The 27,864-nt window shown below is 45.9% G+C and overlaps 1 protein-coding gene across 3 annotated transcripts in view; it reads right to left on the reverse strand.

The window, feature by feature from the left end:
• Positions 1-27,864, reverse strand: part of LOC137524412 (dynein axonemal assembly factor 8-like) — a 259,050-nt gene that overhangs the window by 122,646 nt on the left and 108,540 nt on the right. For all 3 annotated transcript variants that reach the window (XR_011022677.1, XM_068244202.1, XM_068244201.1), the window contains 3 exons: positions 9,453-9,764; positions 8,011-8,073; positions 1,752-1,805 (listed from right to left, as the gene is read on the reverse strand). Coding sequence is in view for 2 of the 3 variants with exons in the window: in XM_068244202.1 (XP_068100303.1) it covers positions 1,752-1,805; positions 8,011-8,073; positions 9,453-9,764 (429 nt within the window). In the remaining variant the exon portion in view is untranslated. The remainder of the gene's footprint in view (positions 1-1,751; positions 1,806-8,010; positions 8,074-9,452; positions 9,765-27,864) is intronic.

Consider the following 27,864-nt stretch of genomic DNA (forward strand, 5'->3'; position numbering starts at 1 on the left):
TGAAGGCTGAAATACCGACAGCGGTGTTTCCCCGCTCGACGTTACCTTACTGACAGCACTTTTATGAATCGAGGCCATTGTATGCGATTCACATAGCGGTATGCGATATGCGAATTCTGATGGCTCTGCCATGCGAATTTTTTCTGCACAGAAAAACGCAAATGAATCCTGACAAGTGGAAACAGTCCCATTTACTTGCGAAAACCGCATGCAAATTCGCGATAGTGGAAATGGGCCCTAATAGGTTGAATCTGATTGGTCCAGGGCCAGTTTTACAATAAGGCACTGTTGGCACGTGCCTACAGGCGCCGGATGATGGAAAGGCGGCTCACTCCCCTCCCAGAGTGTCTCCCTCCTCCCTATGCAGTGTCCTGATGAGAGTGTTAATGAGAGGTTACTGATCCTGCTCTTAGCATTCCACTGACGAGATGTCCCTTTCATTGAGGCAGGGAACACACTACATGCGTTTTTGCGCGTTTTGCCGCGAACGGCAAAACGCGCACGATTTTAGAGGCTATTGAAAATAATAGCCTAGCTCGGGAAACGCTGCGCCGCATGCGTTTGTGCGCGTTTGCGTTCGCGTTTTTTTCCGCGTTTTGTAGCCGCACAGTTTTCTGCTTTTTTCCGCACATTGCATGACTACATGCCATGCAAACGCAGAAACGCAGAAACGCACGCGGAAAAACGCACGCGTTAGACGCGACCGCAAAACCCGACGGAAACCTGGGAAACGCAGGGGAAAACGGCCCTGCAAGTGTGTTCCCTGCCTCAGGGGCACCTAAAGTTACTTAATACTGAGGTTCCTCTGGCTACCTAATACTTGGGGCTGCCTCTAGCTACTTAATACTGAGGGTAATACTGACGGTTCTTCTGGCTACCTAATACTAAGGGGCACCTGTAGCTACCTATGACGGGCAAAACTAGCAAGGGACTAGTGACTTGCATTGCAGGGGGTTCATAGGTCATGAAGGGCTAAGTCTAAGGTGCCAGGACATCTGTGCCTACTGGCTCCTGTGAGGTAAATCCGGGCCTGGATTGGTCATAATGTTTCACTGCAGTTTGCAGGTGGTGAATTTGTCTCTGTTAGGCAGGGAACACACTACATGCGTTTCTGCGCGTTTTGCCACGAACGGCAAAACGCGCACGATTTTAGAGGCTATTGAAAATAATAGCCTAGCTCGGGAAACGCTGCGCCGCATGCGTTTGTGCGCGTTTGCGTTCGCGTTTTTTTCCGCGTTTTGTAGCCGCACAGTTTTCTGCTTTTTTCCGCACATTGCATGACACTACATGCCATGCAAACGCAGAAACGCACGCGGAAAAACGCACGCGTTAGACGCGACCGCAAAACCCGACGGAAACCTGGGAAACGCAGGGGAAAACGGCCCTGCAAGTGTGTTCCCTGCCTTAAACCTAAATTACGGTATGACTATTGTATACTTCCCCACCCTCTTGTTTCTGTAATTCTGTCCCAATACTGTATTTTGTATATTGGTGTATATTACATACTATTGGTCTGTGTATTATTTTGTACCCCATGTCTGTTTCTTACTTTGTACAGAGCCACGGAATATGTTGCCGCTTTATAAATCAATAATAATAGTAATAATACACACATAGCTGTTTATTAACCTCTGCCTGGCACTCCGCTTGTTAATGTAACAAGTGCAGAAGGTGTATCGGTGACTTCTATGACAGTTCTCATTTACTGCATTTCAATGGTCTGGCAAACAAGCCAGGGTATGTGATCTTACCTGACAGCATGTAGGTATATATGGACTCGGTCTGTGCTCTCTGATCCTCTCCACCTGTCAGCAGCACAAAAGATCATATTCTGGGTGTGCAATTACTTCATACATAATGCATACACATGTAATGCCATTCTGAATTGCATGATACTCCCTCAAACAATACAGAGGAGATTGTTTTCATATGCTGGGCACCAGCTGTGAAGGTTTATTAGCGAGTGTGGGGTAGGAATATGTGTGAAGTGGACCGGAACTCTTGCACAGGGCAGAAGGAAAACAGAGAAATGCACCCTGTATGTATTTGGAGGGTTTAGCCTGTCTAATTTCCCCTCTTCTGTGACTAATCACAAGTGTAATTTGATCTCTCAGCTGTGTCAGCTGGCTGCCACAGCAGATGAGCTCATTTGAAAGCACAGGATGTTAACAATATGTCTGCTTCCATCAATCAGGAAGAATAAACAGTCCAGATTTATTGTAAGGTTTGTATCAGCTGTAACAAAGAAATGTTTTTTTCTTTAAAGGTTATTATGCTGTTGCTTATCTTTTTAGAGCGGAGATGACGTTCTGAATTCAGGGTCCCCCAGAAAATATAGTAACTTATGAAGTTATGCTAAACGTTCCTCGAGAAGAATATCCCCTAGAAAAATCAGCAAATGCGTTCATGCAAATCAATCGTCCAGGAATTAGCTATCCCTACAGCTAACTTAAAAGCTGAAGTCTTCATTACAAAATAATACATTCTCTTGTCTGGTCATATACGCCACATAGAGGCTCCACAGAGTTGGCATGTGTCCTAACTCTGGCACTGTAACATGCATAGTGCAAGCATACGGTGCATTAACCTATGAAAGTCCTCTCTAAGGACAGATCGTGCATCAAACTAATCCCACAAAGGGACTACAACATACAGCCATGTGCAGCATACACACACCAGAATAAGCTGTATGTAGGCTAACAATGGTCACAGGGAAAGCACTGGATTAAACCCTGGCCACAAGTATAAGCTACAAGACAAAACACAGAATCCAGGCTCATCACCTCAAGTTAGGACATTTAAAGAGACTCCGTAACAAAAATTGCATCCTGTTTTTTTATCATCCTACAAGTTCCAAAAGCTATTCTAATGTGTTCTGGCTAACTGCAGCACTCTATACTATCACTGTCTCTGTAATAAATCAATGTATCTTTCCCCTGTCAGACTTGTCGGCCTGTGTCTGGAAGGCTGCCAAGTTCTTCAGTGTTGTGGTTCTGCTATGAACTCACCCTTCCAGGCCCCTCTCTGTACACTGCCTGTGTGTTATTTAGATTAGAGCAGCTTCTCTCTTCTCTCTTATCTTTTACAAGCTGGATAAATCTTCCTCTGAGCTGGCTGGGCTTTCACATACTGAGGAATTACAAACAAGGGCAAAGCTGTTTGCAGGAAGAAAATAGCAGCCTGAAACTTTAGTGCATGGGGGAAAGAAACACACAAATGATCTCTTGAGATTCAAAAGGAATGCTGTATACAGCCTGCTTGTGTATGGATGTATTTTCTATGTGTGGACATACTGTACATCAACCTACTTCCTGTTTTTGTGGCCATTTTGTTTGTTTACAAACAAACTTTTAAAAACTGTTTTTAACCACTTTTAATGCGGCGAGGAGCGGCAAAATTGTGACAGAGGGTAATAGGAGATGTCCCTTAACGCCCTGGTATGTTTACTTTTGAGCGATTTTAACAATACAGATTCTGTACTTAAAGGGACTCCGAGCACCTCTCATAGGCATGCCTTTAAGTCAGACGACTACCAACAAAGTCGTGCTACGACCCCTCTGGAGGAGCCTCTTGCAATGGCCATGTGTAGAAGTTATAACATAGCCAAGATGGCAGCCGCGATTTTTTAATTGAAATTGAATGAAAACTCTTTGGTGTAGAACGGCGATTGAGGCATCAAATGAAAGAGGAGAGCACAAGCTACAGAACGGTATGCATCTTTCAGTACGGTACTTTGCAGTACTGGTCGGAGTCTTAAAGGCATGCCCATGAGAGGTGCTCGGAGTCCCTTTAAGGACCAAGGTGATTGAAATCTATGCCCTGTTTTGGTGGTTACCTGGCTTGCAGGGCGTATTTTTCAATCACCACCGCAGCGCGCATCCGCCGTTTTCGTCACTCCTGCCGATCTCACCACTGAATCCCCGTCACAACTCACTCGCTCTGCCTGTCTTTATGACAGCAGAGCCCTGTGAGCCGGTCAGGAGCCGATTTCATTGGCTCCTGGCCGTGTCTATCAATGTAAGCAACTCCCATAGCCATGGACCCAGAACCAGCATGCATCAGATCCGGTGTTTCTGACAATATTATCACCCCTGACAAGATTAGCTGCATGCTTGTTTCCGGTAACATTCAGACACTACTGCATCCAAATAGATCAGCAGGACTGCCCTGCAACTGGTATTGTTTAAAAGGAAACAAATATGGCAGCCTCCATATCCCTCTCACCGTGGGTTCACTTTAAATAAGGTGTAGGGCGGTGCAAAAGGGGTGTGGAACATAAAACAGTAAATTTAGTTAATTCTGCACACACACACACACACACACACACACACACACACACACACCTACACACACACACACACCTACACACACACACACACACACCTACACACACACACCTACACACACACACACACAACTACACATACACACACACACCTACACACACACACACACACCTACACACACACACACACACACCTACACACACACACACACACACACACACACACACCTACACACACACACACACACACACACACACACCTACACACACACACACACACACACCTACACACACACACCTACACACACACACACACACACCTACACACACACACCTACACACACACACACACACACACACACACACACACACACACACACACACAGTTATCAATCATCCCTGAACCTAGGGTCATTAAACCTGTATGACATTCCACACATTTATCCAGAGCCGCAGACAGGGCATCAGAGAGTCGAAGGGGGGTGAACAGTGCCAAACACAGCAGGCCCCAGGCAGCTGCAAACAACAGTGTTTTATCCCCTCCTCTGTGTGTGAACAGAAGAACCTCCTGGCTGCGCTGAAGTATTGCCCTGCTGTTACTACCACCTCTGAATCGCTTGGAATTCCACCCCCACCCCTTTTAAACTCTTTGGAAAGTTTGGAAAAAGCAGATGGATCAAGATCTGATGAGTAGGGTGGACTGTCTAGGCACTTAAACACCATATTCTTCAAAACATCCATTGTCCTACAAAAATCTTCTCAGTGCTGCCTCACCTTCAAAGGGCTGAAAATTAACTTGAAAATGTCCATTTAATTTTGTTTGTTGTTGGCCTGCATTTGGCTGACAACTTCTTAGTTACACAACTGCCCATAAATTATAAATACAACATATTTCCTGGCAGGGGCATACCTAGAATTCACTGAACCTCCCCTGCAAAAATGTGTATGGCATGGGTGCCAACAGTATAGCCAGGTATAGGTGTCCTCAGTATAGCTAGGTATAGGTGCCCGCAGTATAGCCAGGTATAGGTAGCCCGTTAGGTGCCCCAGGGTTGCAACGCATGAGGGGAGAGAAATGTCCACGCACAGCGGCAGGGAGGGGGCAACTCCCCTCACTTCGGCTCTCTCTTCAGTGCTTCCCCCTCCAGAATCAATTGGTGGCAGCAGCGGGCATGAAAAGCAAACATACCTCTTCCATGCATTCCATGCGCCGGAGGTCCGGTCTCCGTAAGAGCCTCATGCTACTTCCTGATAAACAGGAAGTAGCATTAGATGCTTACAGTAACCGGACCTCCATTCATGGACCGCATGGAAGAGGTATGTTCGCATACCATTCCTGCTGCTGCTGCCGCCAATGCTGGAGGGGGAAGGGCTGAAGGGAGAGCCCGAGGTGATGGGGGGGGGGGGGGGGGGGGGGGGGGAGTGGCCCTTGCTCTCCACTCATGTGCTGCTACCCCTTGTGCTCCCCAAAACAGCCCTGGGCTGGCCCCTATTGTTACGCCCGTTTCCTGGGTATCGCTAGTGTTTCAGCAATTGTTTTAGAGGAGAGTTGTACAATATGCCAAAATCAGGTCTTGAATAGGACTGACAACTCTAGGAGTTCATACTATTGAGTGCCTCCCAAATCTACATGCACAACACTGCATAGTAGTGTATGACTGAGACTGGTCACTCAATTGGAGCATATTCGCTTATGGACGAGAATGGATACACTGTATAGAAGGTGTCATAGAGGAGAATGGATACACTGTGTAGAAGGTGTCATGTAGGAGAATGGATACACTGTATAGAAGGTGTCATGGAGGAGAATGGATACACTGTGTAGAAGGTGTCATGTAGGAGAATGGATACACTGTATAGAAGGTGTCATAGAGGAGAATGGATACACTGTGTAGAAGGTGTCATGTAGGAGAATGGATACACTGTATAGAAGGTGTCATGCAGGAGAATGGATACACTGTGTAGAAGGTGTCATGTAGGAGAATGGATACACTGTATAGAAGGTGTCATGCAGGAGAATGGATACACTGTATAGAAGGTGTCATGCAGGAGAATGGATACACTGTATAGAAGGTGTCATGGAGGAGAATGGATACACTGTATAGAAGGTGTCATGGAGGAGAATGGATACACTGTGTAGAAGGTGTCATGCAGGTGAATGGATACACTGTATAGAAGGTGTCATGGAGGAGAATGGATACACTGTATAGAAGAAGTCATGGAGGAGAATGGATACACTGTATACAAGGTGGCATGCAGGATAATGGATACACTGTATAGAAGGTGTCATGGAGGAGAATGGATACACTGTATAGAAGGTGTCATGCAGGAGAATGGATACACTGTATAGAAGGTGTCATGCAGGAGAATGGATACACTGTATAGAAGGTGTCATGGACGCAAATGGATACACTGTATAGCAGGCGTCATGGACGAGAATGAATACACTGTATAGAAGTCATGGAGGAGAATAGATACACTGTATAGAAGGTATCATGGAGGAGAATGGATACACTGTGTAGAAGGTGTCATGGAGGAGAATGGATACACTGTGTAGATGGTGCTATGGCGGAGAATGGACATGCTTTGCAGAAGGTGTCATGGAAGGGAATTTATATACAGTACTTTGTACAATGTTTACGTTGTATAGAAGATGTCAGAGAGGAGAATGGACACGCTGTGTAGTCGGTGTTATGGACAAGAATGCACATGTTTTGTAGGTGTCATAGAGGGGAATATATATGCTTTGTACAATGGATTCACTGCGTAGAACAGCCTTTCTCAACCTTTCTACCCTGGAGGAACCCTGCAAATAATTTTTGGGTCTCAAGGAACCCTGCAAACAATTTTTTGATCTCGAGGAACCCCTGCATTTATTTTGCAGGAGGTATGGTCTTTAAAAGTATGTGTGGCTGTTTATTTCACTACCCCCTATTACATTGCCACTCACTATACTGTCTCCTGAGCCCCCAATTTAGTGCTTCTTGTTACAGTACCACCTATTATAATGTGCTTTACTATACTTACCCCACGATGGGGGAAAATGCTAAGGAACCCCAGCAGAGTACTCAAGGAACCCTGGGGTTCCAGGGAACCCTGGTTGAGAAAGCCTGGCGTAGAAGGTCTCATGGAGGAGAATGGATACACTCAAAGGTCTTTTGGAGGAGAAACTGTGTAGAAGGTACCATGGAGGTGCAGGGATAAACTATGCTGAAAGTGTTGTGTAGGCATGGATGAACTATATAGAAAGTAATACAAAAGACGATGAACTCTATGTATAGAACCTGTCATGGAGGAGGATGGAGGGACTTTGTAGGCATCATGAAGTTACATGGATGAACTATGTACAAGGTGTTGAAAATGAGGATGGATGCACCATATAGAGTGTTATAAATGTGTACCAGGTGTTATGGAAGAGGTTGGATGGACGGTGTGGAAGGTGTTACAAAGGAGCATGAACCTATGTGTATAAGGTGTCATGGAGAAGGATAGACAGACTGTGTAGCTGTCATGAAGGTAGCTAGATGCACCATGTACCCGGTTATGTAAAGGAGGATGATTGCGCTGGATAGAAGGAGTTGTGCAGGAGCCTGGGTGTACTGTGCAGAAGGTGTCAGGTGTGGGAATAGACGCACTGAGTAGAAAGTGTTTACAGAAGATGTGATCTAATGTGTACAACAGGTATACTGCAGACAGTCATGTAGGAGAGTTGAGTGTAAGCTTACCTCTTGTTCTGCAGTAGATTCCCGGAGGAGCAATATATTTCAGGACGGGTCGGCTGTGGGCATCTGTGGGAAAATGTATTACAGTAAATAGACTACAGCTACAGAAACATTTATAGGAAAAGCCACGAGAGCTACACAGTTCACAAACATGAACATGTAATTGTACACAGCCACCAGCAACCTGAACACGTTACTGTACACAGCCACCAGCAACCTGAACACGTAATTGTACACAGCCACCAGCAACCTGAACACGTAATTGTACACAGCCACCAGCAACCTGAACACGTCATTGTGCACAGCCACCAGCAACATGAACACCTCACTGTACACAACCACCAGCAACATAGACACGTAATTGTACACAGCCACCAGCAACATGAACACGTCATTGTACACAGCCACCAGCAACATGAACATGTCACTGTACACAGCCACCAGCAACATGAACACCTCACTGTACACAACCACCAGCAACATAGACACGTAATTGTACACAGCCACCAGCAACATGAACACGTCATTGTACACAGCCACCAGCAACATGAACATGTCACTGTACACAGCCACCAGCAACCTGAACACGTCATTGTACACAGCCACCAGCAACATGAACATGTCACTGTACACAGCCACCAGCAACATGAACACCTCACTGTACACAGCCACCAGCAACATAGACACGTCATTGTACACAGCCACCAGCAACATGAACACGTCATTGTACACAGCCACCAGCAACATGAACACGTCATTGTACACAGCCACCAGCAACATGAACACGTCATTGTACATGGCCACCAGCAACATGAACATGTCACTGTACACAGCCACCAGCCAGGGTTAAATAAGCCATGCAATGGCCCATACTCACGGGCTACAATTGTCGCCGCAACCACAGGTCGCCCGTGAGTATGGGGCGCGCACCCAGAACTGTCGCTGCTGTCGCCAGGCAATTGCCGCCGCAACTTCGCCGCAACTGTTGCTAGTCCACGTGTGTATGTGGACTAGCGACAGCAACCTCTATAGAGAACACTGAGCTTCCGGCGGGGGGAGGAGGAACGTCGGCGACAGCTTCCGTCGCACCGTTGATCCCTCTTCCGCGAGTGTACGCGGAGGGACGTGGCGATGAGCTGTCGCCGAACTGTCGCGCACACGCTCCAGTGTGCTAGCGACAGTGAAGAAAAGTTGCCCGTAAGTATGGGCCATAAGAAGACACATCTGCATCCAATTAATCACTGTATAGGTATAATTATATCATAGCTCCACAGCAATAATAGTGTGATAACTGCAGCATAAAATAAGGAGATCAGCTGCTATCGGCAATGAAGGAATGTTCATTAACCTTGTTTTTTTTAATTAGCCTCATGGATTTTGGACTGACCAGAGATGGGTGTGAGAAGAAAACAATATAATATTAGAAACAAGCATAATCTAATTACCAGAAACCAGTTCTTTGTCTGTGAAAATAAGGACTGCTTGTCGAAAGGCAATTTCTGAGGTGGTTGACATGATGAGCCGGGACTGAAGTTTGCCTGTGACAGGTATGAGAAGTTTGATGGCGTGTGCCAAGGTGGTGAAGGCTTGAACCCTGCGCAGGGCACACACCAGAGCTGGGTTAGAGGTCAGCTCTTCAACATTGCTCTGCCACAGCCGCTCCCCCACCTCATAAGGGGTAATCTCTTTGGCCTGGAGCCGACTTAAGTTGGGCAGCCACTTCAACCCCAGGACTTCAAAACCTTCAAAGCCATGACCTGTTAAGACAAAAAATGAAAGTACTAAATGTAGATCTCCAGATATTATTTTACAGTCAATGTAGTACTCTGTGGTACAGATACACGACTGGATTGTGATCTACTATACCAGTGTATTCAACTATAGTCAACCAGATTGACCAGGTATGTTTCTGTCTATGTACAGACACAAAGCATGGGATTCAACCTGCTAAACCAGGGGTAGGGAACCTTGGCTCTCCAGCTGTTAAGGGACTACAAGTCCCACAATGCATTGCAGGAGTCTGACAGCCAAAGTCATGATTAATAAAGGCAAATGCATGCTGGGATTTGTAGTTTTATCACAGCTGGAGAGCCAAGGTTCCCTACCCCTGTGCTAAACGCACTACCCAGTGGTGTCTGAAGTTGGAACTGAGTGTGTTGAGTCCCACCCCTGCTTGTATGTTATGGCCAAAGAAAGAGGTTAGGCCAGTTCCCAAATTGACCGGCCAGTCTGGGAAGTGGCCAAGGGATAAAGCCGAAGTCAGATGTAAGAAAATACATTGTATCTTAGCTGGTGAGATGACCACAAAAAAGCATTATTCACCTCTCTACTACCTAACACTAATCTCCACTCTACTCTACTTAAAGGGAACCTAAACGGAGAAGTATATGGATTTTTCCTTTTAAAATAATACCAGTTGCCTGACTCTCCTGCTGATCCTGTGTCTCTAATTACTTTTAGCCACAGCCCCTCAACAAGCATGCAGATCAGGTGCTCTGACTGAAGTCAGATTGGATTCGCTGCATGCTTGTTTCAGGTGTGTGATTCAGCCACTACTGCAGCCAAAGAGATCAGCAGGACTGCCAGGCAACTGGTATTGTTTAAAAAGAAACATATCCCTCTCAGTTAAGGTTCCCTTTAAAGAGGAACTGTAGTGAAAATGACATAAATAAAATTGCATTATTTGTACAATATTTATTTACAGATTATTTAGTCAGTGTTTGCCCAGTGTAAGTTCTTTCCTCTCCTTGGTTTACATTCTATCACAGGTAGTGACATCTTTAGTTCTGACAGGATCTGCCAGATCTGTGCGGAATATTTGTGTACTGAAAGTCCTATGCACAGAGGGAGACTCCTCGTTTGGCCGTTGGAAAAAAACATTATTACCCACAATGCCAATGAAGTTCACATCAAACTGTCAGGATTATGGTCATGACATCACACTGTGGGAGGGGTTTCACCACAATATCTGCCACACAGACCCCTCTGATGAACTATTCGAGAAAAGGTAAAGATCTCTTGTGGGGAAGGGGGTATCAACTACTGATTGGGATGAAGTTCAGTCCTGGGTTAAAGTTCCTCTTTAAAATTAACCTCCCCTCTCCTGTGCCTATCATTAACCTCCCCTTTTCTGTACCTACCACTAACCTCCCCCTCTTCTGCCTAACCCTAACCTTCCAACCTCTTCAGATTCTGTTATGTCTAATGCTAGGTACACACCATACAATTTTCTGGCAGATTTACCTGTCAGGTCGAATATTTAGAACATGTCCAATTCTGAATTTTGATCGATTTTTATAGAAGTAAACAGAAATAGATCGGAAAATCAATCAAAATTCAGATCAAACATGTTGGAAGTAATCGATCTGGCAGGTAAATCTGCCAGAAAATTGTATGGTGTGTACCTAGTATAACAAAGTGACACGACACCAGGCAAACAGTGAAATGTCAGGTAAGCCATTTTCCACCTTTGCCGGCCAATGTTGGACTTTCCGCGGTGATGTTACAACATAACTGTCCGTTTTGAGAAATGCCCCGCCAATTCCCACCTTGGCTGACTCTGGCCTGGCTGTGGCTGTAACATATAGACAGAGCTCCTGAGTTCCACGGAATACCAAGTTTTGAGTTTAGGGTAGGAACTTCCAATTACCAATTTTGAGCTAGGGCCAATCAGAGACCCCTAGCAACTAACCTAAGCAACAAGAGTGTGGGTTTAGTAAGGCAGTGAGCAGAGACTACTGGCAGAAAGAGAGGAAGGAGTTGGTGAGGAGGAGAGGAACGAATAGAGCAGAGTAGAGAGATCTATTGGTGATAATCTATTATTATCATTGCTATTATTTTTATGCGATTATCCTATCTCTTTTTTGAAGATTTAAAGTTTTAAATTATTTTGGCATGTTCCGTGTTTTAGGTTAGTTCTTGTCCTCTGTTTTTTTTTTTTTACCTCTTTTTTGTCTCATCACAAAGGAAAACAAAAAACAAAACGAAAAAAGCAGTAATGGTTAAGCTTCGTACACATGCTAGAGCTAGATGGTTCTTGTCGAGATGTCGAGAATTAAAGCCGCGTTGCATCACCAAGAGATCTGGCTTGCTACTTCATCTCGTCCAGACACAAGCCAAGGCTATTGTTTTCCACCAAACCACTCACACCCATTGTGCGGAACACAGTTGTCCCTCCAACCCCCTCTATAGCAAGTGAACACATTCCCAGCCTATATGGTCTTTATAGCAATTTATTCAAACTGAGGGATCAAGTCCCAAGCCCTGCGGGAATCAGTCCTCATATGTGCAGGAGGACTGTATGTACAAGGGTACCAAGGAGCCCAGGAACAGGGTTCTACTGGAGGGACAGGGGTCCTGTTTGCTGTCATGTGGCTTTGTCAACATCTCTTTACATCTCTGCTGAAGTATGGAGATGATTGTAGAACTGTCAAGTTCACACAATAGTGTAGGATCTGGCTTGTGAATGTATTACCGTGGAATCTGCTGTGGTTCAGTGATGTGACTATTTCTGACTTGAATATAGAGTTCTAGGCTTCTACGAATCAGACTCACAGCCAGCCAGTGTGTTCTTGTGCTGAGCTGGCTGGCTACCTACCGGAGGCACCTACCTGGCTAACCTATACTGGCTACCTATACTGGGACCAACTATACTGGCTGCCTACTGGGGAGGGGGCACCTACCTGGCTAACCTATTCCTTGGGCAACTATGCTGGCTACTCATACTGGGACCAACCATACTGGCTGCCTACTGGGGGGGGGAGCACCTACCTGGCTAACCTATACTGGGGGCAACTCTACAGCGGTGCAAATTATCGGGTACTGTGCGATCATTCTAAATCAGAGGGGGGGGGGGGGTGCGCATCCCTTAGGCAGCAAGTCTAGAACTGGAACTGATTATAGTGGTCTCTGGTATGGTGCAGTGATATTTCAAATATCTAGTACAAATGAAAAACATAAAATCTGCTTTTCCTGAAATGATGCAGGCCATGGCTATAAGTATGGTCCCATGCCAATGTTTCTTCTGCCAATTTCTTCTATGTTGCTTCTATCTTAAACTACGGAAAACAGGACCTGGGCAACCCACGGAACCGGCTGCCAACATTATATGTAATGAAATACAGGGAATATTTTGCTTGCTTACTAATCTTCCCTTAACAAAATAACAACCAAATAACAGAGTAAACTGTGAAGCCTTAATTGTATATTTAATCGATATTCTTTTTATTTCTGGCACTGAATGATACAGGTCCAGCCAAATAAAGTCATCCAAAAGTAAAAAGAAAATACATTTTAACAAAATGACCAAGATAAACAGCAGCACAAATTTTAACAATATTTATTATAACTCCTGCTCTTCTATGAATTCTTCTGTTATTATTTAGTATTTATATTGCTCCGACATCTTCTGCAGCGCTGTACAGAGTATATTTATACAATAATACAATACAATAACATTTCTATAGCGCTTTTCTCCTATAGGACTCAGTAGTTCTCTCAGATTCAGTAGTTGGTCGTAGAATGAAGTATTCACACAACGAAAGTTATATTTCTTCAAATCCCAAACTGAACAGGTGGGTTTTCAGTCTGGGGGATGGAGCTGTCCTGATCTGCTGAGGTAAGGAGTTCCAAAACGTAGGAGCAGCATAACAGAAGGCTCTGGGACCAAAACTTTCCAAGTGGACTCTGGGTATGACTAGATTATTAGAACCTGTGGATCTGAGATTGCAGGGATTACTACGCAGCTGTAACATTTCTTGCATGTAACCAGGGCCCAGATTTAAATGTGATGTAAATGTCAGTAGGCCGATCTTGAATAGGACCCTCCATTTTATATGTAGCCAGTGAAGGAAGTGCAGGACTGGCGTTATGTGGCAGTGACGGGGTTGGTTGGTTTTTCTTGTCACTTAACTGTCCATCAGAGGGGCTCACAATCTAATCCCTACCACAGTCATATGTCTATGTATGTATTGTTTAGTAGTGTATGTATCGTAGTCTAGGGCAAATTTAGGGGGAAGCCAATTATCTGTATGTTTTAGGGATGCGGGAGGACACCACAGCGCCCAGAGGAAACTCATGCAGAGATGGGTTGGAGAACATACAAACTCCATGCAGATTGTGCCCTGGTTGGGATTCGAACCAGGGAGCATGTGCTGTAAAGCGAGTGTGATAACCACTAAGCCATTGTGCTGCCTACATTTATGCCCACATCAATAGATATATGCATGTGAATATTTTACGATGGGCGGAGTTTCGGATTGGTCTTACAAGCAGTGCTGATGGGAAGAGTGGTGGAGGGGAGTATTAGATTTCATTTGGGAGAAAAATAATGTTAGGATTTCATTGTGAATGATGAAGGGCTGTTGGGCTAACTGGGCTAAATGCTTTATGAATTTGCAGTGACTGGTGGAAAATGTTGTTTTGAACCAAAGTTTCAAAGAGAAAGGGGGGAATTTAGAAAATAAAACCATGACAGCGAAATTAATTTTCCCCAATCCCAACAGACTTCAAAGCTTTTCTGTGAGAATCCGCTTAGCTGCCTGCGCAGGCAGGCAGCCTTTTGACCATTGTTTAGGTTTGCATGCTGCAGGACTCTGGAAAGGAGACGTTCTGTCAGTTTTGCAGCTTGTGCTTGCTGAGGAATTTACATACGTTGTCATGCAAATTGCCTGGCCACATTCATTGGAGGCGTGTACTATAAGTACTATGTGTTTCCCACAATGCTTGGCTGGTCATAAGGATTCCTTCCTGTGAAACACTCCTGGAGGAGTGTCAGCCTTACTCTCTGTTTGAAGATCAGCTTAGAGTAATTCCTGAAACTGCGCTAGGCAGGTTTCCTTAGTGCAGTTAGGATTGCTTATCTGTTTTGTTTCTCTGTTGTGATTGTCCTGTCCCAGCGGTGGTCGACAGGAAATCGTTGTGTGTGTCTGGGTGCTAACCGGAATAGCGGTTGTTACTGGTAGCCCCTTCTGATCTGTTTACCTGGATCGCACTAGCATCCTGCGCTAGTGCTGTGGATCCTTCTGTTCTGCTACTCTGTAACTGGATCGCACTAGCATCCTGCGCTAGTGCTGTGGATCCTTCTGTTCTGCTACTCTGTACCTGGATCGCACTAGCATCCTGCGCTAGTGCTGTGGATCCTTCTGTTCTGCTACTCTGTACCTGGATCGCACTAGCATCCTGCGCTAGTTAAAAACAGATGAGTGCTTACCTGCAAAAAAGTGCAAACCCCACTCATGGGATACAAATACACAATGAGCATACACATGACCTGTCTACCACTTGGAGGATGTTAGTTTCCACTAACAGCTTGCATGCAATTTGTTAGGTACTCGTCCCTCCCACTGTCGAAGAAGTCTTTCCTCCATGGGAGGGGACCTAACACTAACTAAAATTCTACCTATGCATATGCATAGCCTGGGCGCGCTACCAGTAAAATTGAGAATTGCGCAAAAAAGTGGGATCAGCGCATCACCAGGCCGCCTCCGAATGGCCTCAGCTCAGAGATGCGCTGAGCCCCCCCAGAGACTACAAACGCACCTTGAACCCAAACAGAGGCTCTGCATATACACCAAAGGAAAACTATTAAGTGGGAGCAGCTGACCAGAAATAAATCAATCAAACATAGCAAAGAAATGAACAGCGCTACTTAAAAAAGGTCCCCTCCCATGGAGGAAAGACTTCTTCGACAGTGGGAGGGACGAGTACCTAACAAATTGCATGCAAGCTGTTAGTGGAAACGAACATCCTCCAAGTGGTAGACAGGTCATGTGTATGCTCATTGTGTATTTGTATCCCATGAGTGGGGTTTGCACTTTTTTGCAGGTAAGCACTCATCTGTTTTTAAGTAGCGCTGTTCATTTCTTTGCTATGTTTGATTGATTTATTTCTGGTCAGCTGCTCCCACTTAATAGTTTTCCTTTGGTGTATATGCAGAGCCTCTGTTTGGGTTCAAGGTGCGTTTGTAGTCTCTGGGGGGGCTCAGCGCATCTCTGAGCTGAGGCCATTCGGAGGCGGCCTGGTGATGCGCTGATCCCACTTTTTTTGCGCAATCCTGCGCTAGTGCTGTGGATCCTTCTGTTCTGCTACTCTGTAACTGGATCGCACTAGCATCCTGCGCTAGTGCTGTGGATCCTTCTGTTCTGCTACTCTGTACCTGGATCGCACTAGCATCCTGCGCTAGTGCTGTGGATCCTTCTGTTCTGCTACTCTGTACCTGGATCGCACTAGCATCCTGCGCTAGTGCTGTGGATCCTTCTGTTCTGCTACTCTGTAACTGGATCGCACTAGCATCCTGCGCTAGTGCTGTGGATCCTTCTGTTCTGCTACTCTGTACCTGGATCGCACTAGCATCCTGCGCTAGTGCTGTGGATCCTTCTGTTCTGCTACTCTGTACCTGGATCGCACTAGCATCCTGCGCTAGTGCTGTGGATCCTTCTGTTCTGCTACTCTGTACCTGGATCGGACTAGCATCCTGCGCTAGTACTGTGGATCCTTCTGTTCTGTCTTCCTGGATCGCGCTAGCCACTTTCGCTAGTGCTGTGGATCCTATCGTTCGCTTATTCATGTTTTCGTGTGTCTGTCTTGTCTGCTACGAACACTTGCTGGAGGCTCGGTGAGGTAACCGTTAAGCAAGCGCTCGCGTTCTCTGTTTCATGTTTGTCTGTCGGTGGTTAGTTAGGCGTGTTTGTCTCTATTGTGCTTATCACGTGGAGACCGCGCATAAACGTTGCGAATTAGTGCGGTGTTCGCATTTAGCTAGCGTTTGTTATTTTCCGTATCTCCTCATTGTATGATTTGCTGTGCCTTTGCTATCCTCGTATTCTGTTCTGATCTGCCTTGTGTCACTTCTGGCAATCGCCTTTTTTGCGGTTGCGTTTCTGTTTCGTATCTGCTGTTGTGTGTGCGCTGTCGCGGGGTGGCGACTAGATTGGCGCACACACATACAACCTGTCCCTTTGCTCGTTCTCATTTGCAATCGCTTCTTGCAATTGCATTCTGCGCTTCGTACAATTCCTGTCTGGCATTTGTGGAGGTACAGAGGATTGGTTCCTCTGCACTCCCCAGCGCCATCTGCCGACAGGAATTTCCCTCTACGCTTTTGCTGGGTTCCTGCAATTATACGCTTGTGGAGGATTTCCGCCGTATCAGCGCACGCGTTGTGCGCTGATCACGGAGAAAGTTCCACAATCGTTACATTTTCCCACTTAAACTGCATTAACCACAATTTCCGTCACGGGTTTCATTACCATTAAAGAGGAAATGTAGTGAAAATAACATATTAAATAAAATTGCCTATTTGTTACAATATTCATTTATAGATTATTTAATCAGTGTTTTCCCAGTTGTAAAATCTTCCCTCTCCCTGATTTACATCCTGAAATGTATCACTGGTGGCGACATCTTTAGTTTTGCCAGGTGATCTGTACGGAGTGTTTGTTACTGAACGTTCTATGCACAGAGGGATATTCCTTGCTTGGCTGTTGGAAAAAGCTGTTACTTCCCACAATGCAAGGCGGTTCACAGACAGCAAACTGTTAGGACCATGGTCATGACATCACACTGTGGGAGGGGTTTCACCACAATATCAGCCATACAAAATGGAATAACATTTACAGGGATATGGATGGTGAGATAATAATCTAATATCTTAAACCTTCCATTGACTGAAAAGCATTACACTAAAAAATTACTTTATCAACCTAAAAATAAAATATTTTTTTTTTACACATTTCCATACATAATACAATTCATTTGACCCTAAAAAATACCAAATTCAAGCCTTTGACATAGAATTCATAGAAGTATGAATTCTGGTAGTGTTTGCCAAATTATATTTGCCACATGCTATTGCTATTTGTACAGTCAGGCACTGATGAGCCCAATATGTCGATGGACTCCATAGCATTTGACTAGTCTGCTACGGCTAGTAAAGAAACAAGGAAACATCACTCTTTGTAGTAATGATGCTTTACCTCCTTGGCGGTTAATTGTTTCTGCAAAAATTGCAGAAATCCAATTTTAAAAAAAAAAAAATGTTTATGTTTCATGTAAAGCTACCAGAGTGGTAGCTACATGAAACACCACTAGAGGGCGCATGTGTCCCTCTAGTGCGATCGTCGCCGGCAACAATAGCAAACAGGGGAACACGTATATAACGCGACCCCCTGTTTGGCTTCTCCTGTCGCCATGGCGACGATCGGAATGACGTCATGGACGTCAGCCGACGTCCTGACGTCAGACGTCTCCGATCCAGCCCATAGCGCTGCCCAGAACTCATTGGTCCGGGCAGCGCAGGGCTCTGGCGGGGGGGGGCCCTCTTGCGCCGCTGCGTGCGGGCGATCGCCGCAGAGCGGCGGCGATCAAGCTGGACGCGCGGCTAGCAAAGTGCTAGCTGCGCGTACAGCACTTTACAGTATGAAAATCGCCTGGTGGCTGAGATCTCCCCCTGCGCGGCATAGCCCGAGCTCAGCTCGGGCTTACCGCCAGGGAGGTTAAAGGGAACCTAAACTGAGAGGGATACGGATGTTTCCGTTTAAACAATACCAGTTGTCTGGCAGTCCTGCTGATCTTCTTGGCTGCAGTAGTGGCTGAATCACACACCTGAAACAAGCATGCAGCTAATCCAGTCTGACTTCAGAGCCCCTGATCTGCATGCTTGTTGAGGGGCTGTGGCTATTAGAGACACAGGATCAGCAGGAGAGTCAGGCAACTGGTATCATTTTAAAAGGAAAAATCCATATCCCGCTCAGTTTAGGTTTATTTTAAAAATTCACCTTGTAAAATCCAATCAGCAATATAAAGGGACACAACTTTCTTTCCCTTTTTAAATCTCCTTTTATCAACACCCCCCCCCCCCCCCCCCCCCCCAAACACCCACAGCTAACATTGTGGACTCTGCATGCTCCGGGTAGTATAGGTGCTGTCCTGGCTCAGCTTTGGATGCCTAACTGCAGTCTCTCAACACGCTCAAGGCTGGACAACACTGGCAAACCTGGAGGACAACACTGATCTACACACCCTGTGCCACCACCACCCCTGCCACCAAATCCAGTTAGTTATTTTGTTTGGCAATTTTATAAGTATTGATTATAAGTAAGCATTCCACACAGCTGAACACTGAGCTGAAGCTCTGCACCGACAAGAAAGACTAATTAAACATTATAAACAGCTCTCTGAAAACCTAACATTTCATTGTTATACTGTAGTCACAGCAGGTTGGAGGTCCAGACTATTGCATGTATCCAGTTGGGACAGGTCCTCTTTTACATTAGTTCAGTTTGCAGTGCAGATTTCTTACAACTCCTTACATTAACATTTGCTCTACTGTGATCAGCAAGTAAGAATGAAGGAACTGGCCTGGCTGTGCCAAGCACAGTTGGTGAAGCATGGCTTGAGGGGGCTGCACTGCAGATGCCACCCAGAGATCATCTCTCAGTAGTTCTAAATGCATGTTCTGTTCTCGGAGCACCAGGGATGGGGGAAATGACTGTATTTTGCTGGAGGAGGGTACGTGGAGGCCTGTATTTCACACATGCCCCATGATTACACAATACTAACAGCAAAGACTTATATTAAGATTTCCCTTCACAGAACTACCACAAGTGTAATCTAAATATAGCAATAGCTGAGCCCAGAGCAGAGGAACCATGACGACATACAGTAGAATGCAGTAAAGTGTTAAGGATACCCACTTTAATGCTAAAGAGACACAAGCGGAAAAAAATATATGATATAATGAATTGGTTGTGTAGTACGGATAATTACTAGAGGATTAGTAGCAAAGAAAATATTCTCATTTTTATTTTCAGTTAGTGTTTTTTATAACAGTGCATCATTCTCGAATATTCACAGTTTACACTACTCAGCATTCTAAATGATTTTACAGAGCAGGCCAGTGAACTATTGACCTGTCCTCTGCAGAGAGAAAGAATATACAGTGACTGACAGGTGAGATAATAAGCTTCAGAAGACAGAGCTCTCTGCAACTTTAAAAGCCCTGGAGCTCAATGGCTCTTGCATAGATAACAACTGGAGTTTCTTAACTCTTCCAGTACTGGAAACAATATTAGACTTCTGTCTCTGCTCCTAAGGTTTTATTTTAGCTGTACTACACACACAAATCATTATATCATGTTTTTTTGCTTCAGTGTGTTTTTAAATGGACCATTTGAATGGACATGGCTTGAGCGACGAATGCTGCGGCCTTCGTTTAATGCCCTTGTGAACCGGCCATTAGTCGGAGATCTGCATATTAGGAGAATTCTTGCTGATCAATGAGATGCAAATATTTTCCAAGCTCATACAGGATTATGCAAATCTGTATGCAAATATATGCAGCTTGAAAATGACCAATCAAGTACCAACAAGGTTTAAATTGATTAGTCCATTTTCAAGCTGCATATATTTGCATAGGAATTTACATAATTTTGCATGAACTCAGAAATATTTGCATCTCATTGATCACCCCTGCTGATCACTATCAGGCTGAGTTCACATATGACATAGCGTGAACAAGTAGCGTTTTAGGATGATGCATTTGCGATTTTCTATTGCCTTTTTACAATGTTTTAGTTTGCTTTTTTTAAAGAGAATCTGTACTGTAAAATTCTTACAATAAAAAGCATACCATTCCATTCATTATGTTCTCCTGGGTCCCTCTGTGCTGTTTCTGCCACACCCTGCTGCAATCCTGACTTGTAATTGCCATTTTTATGCAGTGTTTACAAACAAAAGACATAGCAAGTAATAGGATGAGAGTAGCTCAGTGTGTGAGTCATACAGAGTGTGCAGGGGGCCTGGAGAGGGTGTGTATAGCTTCTATCCAATCACAAGCAGCACAGCACATTCCAGCCTGACTGCCTGAACCCGACAGAGAAGAGAAGATTAGATCATATAACAGAGATAATACATCCACTGTGCAACTAGAAAAGGCTGCAGTTAGACAGAGCACATTAGAACAGGTATAGGAACTTATAGGATAGAAGAAATAAGGATGAAAATTTTGTTACAGAGTCTCTTTAAGCAGATGTGTTTTAATGCGTTTGTGGTTTGCTAATGTATGTTTTGTATGTGTTTTTTATTTAAATTTATGCAAATCACTAAGAAGACAACAGGAAACGGAAACACATCAGAAAACTTCAATTTTTATTTATAAAACGCATGCAAAACACAATGCAAATGCATTACCATAGACTTTCATTATGTGCGTTTTGCAGCCATCCTGCATAATACGCAGCAACACTACCAGCGTCTGCGAAACGCATACTGTACAAACGCAGTGCAACGCAGCTTCTGTATCCCGTAGACTAACATTGCTGCATACAACACAGCGCTTTCCGCTACGCTAGCGTTTCTGCTCTGTGTGCACCCGGCCTGAAGAGATCCAAGCATCCATTCGCATTCCTCTCTCCCCATGCTTGTTCCAGGCCAGTGACATAGAAAGTACTGAAGACAAACACTCAGCACGCTAACCCAGCAAACAGATTTAGCAAAAGTGGGTCAACAACGGCAGCGAAGGTATTTCCTTCAGTATGCATTTCACTGTAAGTAAATAGACCCTCTATGGAAAGCAGACGCATTATACGGTATTTAATCATGGCCAGCATGGTGGAGAAATCGGATAAACCCTTACCAGACCGCTGGGATCCCACAGACATTAATAGTTAAACTGCAAATTAACAACACTTAAGTAATCGCCGCTGCCAAACGCGAGTTTGCATCCTCCCCGGCTTCATCCGCACTGGATAATTAAACGCACACCTCTGCCAGTAATGTGGATGACACCAGCGGGGAAACCCGTACAGTCAGGGAGTCCTAGTTACTGCGCTACCCAAAAATAGCTGATGGTTGGGAAGAGCCGACGGCGAGGCCTCCGGCTATGTGTGATTATTAAGCAGGGGGAGCCTGGATGCTTGGAGCAAGCACTGTCAGCTCAGGGAGGGGAAATGGGGGGAAATCTGCAGTCATAGACACAGGGAAAATCCTGCTGATAACACTGCTCCCAGCACAAGGGGGCACAATGAATGTTCAAGGTACCAAAAGGTGTACGTGAATTTTGGGTGCGCCGATTCGTCCAGAAGCCGCATGCTCCCGATTTGCCTGATACCTCTGGGCTTAGAGAGGAACTGTACTAAGAAATAATGTGGTGAGTACATTTTTTTTTTTTTACAATATTACTTTCTAAATTATTAAGCAAGGGTTTTCCCATTGTAAAATCTTTCCTCATTCTCATTTACATTCTGAAATGTATCACAGGTGTTAACATCTTATAGTTTTGCCAGGAGATCTGTATAGAATGTTAGGCCTGGAATCCACTAGGAGGCCCTTAGAATGCTCTGGGAGAATTTCTGCACAGCTAAACAACCTAGGCTGTGACATCACTGGAGCTACATACCAATATACAGCAATATATAGATCAGGCATGGGCAAATTTGTCCCTTCAGCTGTTAAAGAACTACAAATCCCTTAATGCATTTGCCTTTATGTATCATGACTGTGGCTGTCAGACTCCTGCAATGCATTGTGGGACTTGTAGTTCCTCAACAGCTGGAGGGCCAAGTTTGCCCATGCCTGATATAGATACTAGACCTAAGGCCCATTATAATAACGGGCGCTAGGCCTCTGACCCGTGAGCGAAGATGTCGGCATCGCCCGCATGTCAGTCGCGCATGGCCACAACGCATACACGTGAGCGCAACGCACATGCCACACGCCCGCCCCCCAGGCCTCATCCTTCTGCTGTCTCAATGGCTGCCCCGTGTGCAATGCATGCGCGGCTCGGCAAAAGCACAGACACAGTGACACAGGAGGATGCAGGGACACAGGGGTATTATTGTATAGAACAGGTACGGTTTGTGATGTTGAAGCCAGGATAATTAACATAAACATTGATACCCTGAATAATTTACTGCATTCTACTATATGTCACAACAGTGCCACTTAAATTATTTATTATTATTATTTAGTGTCTATATACCGCTGACATCTTCCACATTGCTTCACAGAGTCTTCTCACTAACTGCTCCTCAGAGGTATTTACAATCTTATCCCTACCAGAGTCATATGACCATTACAGTCTACAGACAATTTAGGGGGAAGCCAATTAACTTATCGGTCTGTTTTTTTAAATGTTGGAGGCTACATGAGTGCCTGGAGGAGACCCACATAGAAAAGAGGAGAATATACAAACTACTGAGTTGACTGCTATGTCCTTACTCTAAGGGCTGTGCTAAGGGAAAGCAGGGGCCTATGAGAATAGCAGCAAGCTGGGGCGGACCTAATAAGGGACATATATCCATGGAAGTGCAGCCGACATCTATGTTCAGTCAATTTCCATTGGGGCAGCGTCCCACTGAAGTCGGGAGTCTAACAGAAGAGAGGGCAGGGGAAGTCCCACTCCACCTACTTCCTGTGCCACTCCTAAAAAAGCTAAACTATCAAGGAACTGTGCAAACTTGGGGCTGGAAGAAGCAGGGCCAGTGCTTCTGTGGGGTAACACTGGGGAATTGCTCAAGGCCCCAAGCACCATTGTGGACCTCCAAGTCATTACTTGTATTTTTCACAAGTTGACTGTCAGTACAGTGTGAAAATGTAAGGGGCCCCACAGGGGTGCAGCTAAGGTTTTGGTGGCCCCAAGCATGTCCATATCTTGAGGCCCCCATCCATGAAAGCTGCAAAGTGCTCCACAGCAAAAAATGGGCGTGGCCCAAGTATAGGAAGCCTGTATAGTTGCCCCTAGTATAGGTTAGATAGGTAGGTGCCGGCAGTATAGATTAGATAGGTAGGTGTCCGCAGTATAGGCTAGATAGGTAAGTGCCCACAGTATAGGTTAGATAGGTAGGGTGCCAGTAGTATAGGCTAGCTAGGTAGGTGCCCCACAGTATAGGTTAGATACGTAAGTGCCCGAAGTATAGGCTATATAGGAAAGTGCCCACAGTATAGGTTAGATAGGTAGGTGCCAGTAGTATTGGCTAGCTAGGTAGATGCCCCCAGTATAGGTTAGATACACAAGTGCCCGCAGTATAGGCTAGATAGGAAAGTGCCCACAGTATAGGTTAGATAGGTAGATGCCCCCAGTATAGGTTAGATAGGTAGGTGCACACAGTATAGGTAAGATAGGTAGGTGAACGCAGTATAGGGTAGATAAGTAGGTACCCCTCAGTATAGGTTAGATAGGTAGATGCCCCCAGTATAGATTATATAGGTAGGTGCACGCAGTATAGGTAAGTTTGGTAGGTGCACGCAGTATAGGTTAGATAGGTAGGTACCCCTCAGTATAGGTTAGATAGGTAGGTGCACGCAGTATAGGTTAGATAGGTAGGTACCCCTCAGTATAGGTTTGATAGGTAGGTGCATGCAGTATAGGTTAGATAGGTAGGTACCCCTTAGTATAGGTTAGATAGGTAGGTGCACGCAGTATAGGTTAGATAGGTAGGTGTCTCCAGCAATAGGGGCAGGGGGAGCGGGCAGAGCAAAGTTTCAACTCACCTGCCTTGATCATGCACGCAGCCTCTATCTTCTTACTGTCCCGGCGTCTGTCGCTTCGGTAAGGGCTTCTCTGTGATGACATGTGGTTACGTCATCACAGAGGTGCTGTTACCATAGCGACAGGACGCCGCACGCTGGGACAGGATGAAGATAGAGGCTGCATGCATGATCGAGGCAGGTGAGTTGAAACTTTTTCTCTGCCCGCTCCCCCCGCCGCTGCCAACACCCTCCTGCCGCTCTGCCGCCAGCAGCAGAGCGAGGCCCCCGTTTGTGTGAGGCCCCAAGCAGGGGCATGGCTCACCTTTATGCTGGTGGCACCCCTGGGGCCCCACACTCATTTGTTTGTTGAGTATGGAGCACTGCCCCCAGCACAAAGACGGCTGAAAGCTACAGTGAGAAGACTGCAGCAGAGTGCTGAGCATGGAGCCCCGCCCCCAGCACGAATACGGCTGAACGCTACAGTGAGAAGACTGCAGCAGATTGCTGAGTATGCAGTCCCGCCCCAGAACAAAGATGGCAGAAAGCTGCAGTGTGAAGACTGCAGCAGAGTGCTGAGCATGGAGCCCCGCCCCCAGCACGAATACGGTTGAACGCTACAGTGAGAAGACTGCAGCAGATTGTTGAGTATGCAGCCCCACCCCAGCACAAAGATGGCCGAAAGCTGCAGTGTGAAGACTGCAGCAGAGTGCTGAGCATGGAGCCCCGCCCCCAGCACAAATACGGCTGAACGTTACAGTGAGAAGACTGCAGCAGAGTGCTGAGTATGCAGCCCCGCCCCAGAACAAAGACGTCTGAGCATTATAGTGAGAAGACTGCAGCAGAGTGCTGAGTATGGAGCCCCGCCCCCAGCACAAAGACGTCTAAACGCTACAGTGAGAAGACTACAGCCAGCCACAGATAGGAACAGTAGGTGGCTGGAGCCTGCATTCTGCACAAGGCTAGTGGAGAGGAGCAGGGATGGCCAATGAGATGCAAATAATTGTGAGTTGATGCAGAATTCTGTGAGTTTTTTATGCAAATTTATAAAGCTTGATAATGAATTGAAGCTCACTTAGCTTAATTTGATTGGTCGATTTCAAGCTGAATAAATGTGCATACAATTTGCAGGTGTGAGGGGTGGACCAAGGAAACCAAGGACCAGAAAGACACAAAGGAAAAAAACACCAGGAGCCAGTAGAACAATATGTCTATACACCAAGATAAATATGTGTAAAATAATACACTCACAATTTTAGGGTTGCAGGAAATACAATCACCAATAAGGCTTACAGAGGAAACCCAACCTCGGCTCAGGTCTGCAAAGTTCCACAGTAGATTGGGTAGTTCCTAGGGATGAGGGCTACTCAAATACAACCTCAAAATACTGATGAAGCAGGAGATACCCAAGAAACGCGTTGTCTGAACCTTTTGTGCGATAAACTCTTGAAAATCTCAAGCGAGCTTTGATTGCTACATGTGCTACTTCACCACAGGAGAGGTAAGCTTACCATATCTCTTTTTTATATTGTTTTATACCGTTTGGGCGCCTCCTCCATTTTATGTGCATACAATTTGCATAAATTCTGCATCAACTGCATCAAGAATTATTTGTGTCTCATTGGCCATCCCTTGTGAGGAGGAGACAGTGTGTGTCTACAGTGTGCATGTTTTAGTGTATGTGTGTGTGTACCCAACTCGGCCTTCTCTCGCCTCATGTGATCATTGCTTTGCCCCAGTACTGGTGTAAGAGCCTGGCAATGATGTCACATGGGTCAAAAGGGGTGTGGCAAAAGTAAACATTGGCATAGCATGGGCAGTGGAAACCAGGAAGCCCAGCCAAACGACCACATTCACAAAGGCTCAGCAGAGCTTTATGAGAACAGCCAGGTTTTAGGCGCTCATGAGGGAAAGGTGCCTGCAAAATGAGTGCCGAAAATACTGACAAGTAGAATATAAGAAACATTTCCAATATTCTACTATTGGCCAACTTCCACCCATGCCTAACCCTAACTTTCCTAACCCCACCGCAAATTCCCTTTATCTGCACCTAGGGCCGGATTTCTGGGAAGGCCACAAAGGCCGGGCCTTGGGTGGCTGGCTCCAACCCAAAGGGGCACCTAAACATGAAAGAAGAGTTGCTACATGAAAGAGGAGGCTGACATAAAAAAGGGAAACTGATGCTCAGGGGAGCTTCGTGAAACAAAGGGGATGCTGTACAAGATGATGCACATGGAAGAGGGGGTGGCACATGGCATGGGAGGGGCGCTGTTGTATATGGATGATACACATGGAAGAGGGGGTGGCACATGGCATGGGAGGGGCGCTGCTGTATATGGATGATACACATGGAAGAGGGGGCAGTACATGGAATGGGAGGGGCTGCTGTATATGGATGATACACATGGAAGAGGGGGCAGCACATGGCATGGGAGGGGCGTTGCTGTACATGGATGATACACATGGAAGAGGGGCGGCACATGGAATGGGAGGGGCGCTGCTGTATATGGATGATACACATGGAAGAGGGGGCAGTACATGGAATGGGAGGGGCGCTGCTGTATATGGATGATACACATGGAAGTGGGGCGGCACATGGCATGGGAGGGGCGCTGCTGTATATGGATGATACACATGGAAGAGGGGGCAGTACATGGAATGGGAGGGGCTGCTGTATATGGATGATACACATGGAAGAGGGGGCAGCACATGGCATGGGAGGGGCGTTGCTGTACATGGATGATACACATGGAAGAGGGGCGGCACATGGCATGGGAGGGGTGCTGCTGTATATGGATGATACACATGGAAGAGGGGCGGCACATGGCATGGGAGGGGTGCTGCTGTATATGGATGATACACATGGAAGAGGGGCGGCACATGGCATGGGAGGGGCGCTGCTGTATATGGATGATACACATGGAAAAGGGGGCTTCACATGGAATGGGAGGGGCTGCTGTATATGGATGATACACATGGAAGAGGGGCGGCACATGGCATGGGAGGGGCGCTGCTGTATATGGATGATACACATGGAAGAGGGGCGGCACATGGCATGGGAGGGGTGCTGCTGTATATGGATGATACACATGGAAGAGGGGCGGCACATGGCATGGGAGGGGCGCTGCTGTATATGGATGATACACATGGAAGAGGGGGCTGCACATGGAATGGGAGGTGCTGCTGTATATGGATGATACACATGGAAGAGGGGGCAGCACATGGAATGGGAGGGGCTGCTGTATATGGATGATACACATGGAAGAGGGGCGGCACATGGCATGGGAGGGGCGCTGCTGTATATGGATGATACACATGGAAGAGGGGGCTGCACATGGAATGGGAGGTGCTGCTGTATATGGATGATACACATGGAAGAGGGGGCAGCACATG

Source organism: Hyperolius riggenbachi, chromosome 7 (assembly GCF_040937935.1).
Source record: "Hyperolius riggenbachi isolate aHypRig1 chromosome 7, aHypRig1.pri, whole genome shotgun sequence".
Taxonomy (NCBI): domain Eukaryota; kingdom Metazoa; phylum Chordata; class Amphibia; order Anura; family Hyperoliidae; genus Hyperolius; species Hyperolius riggenbachi.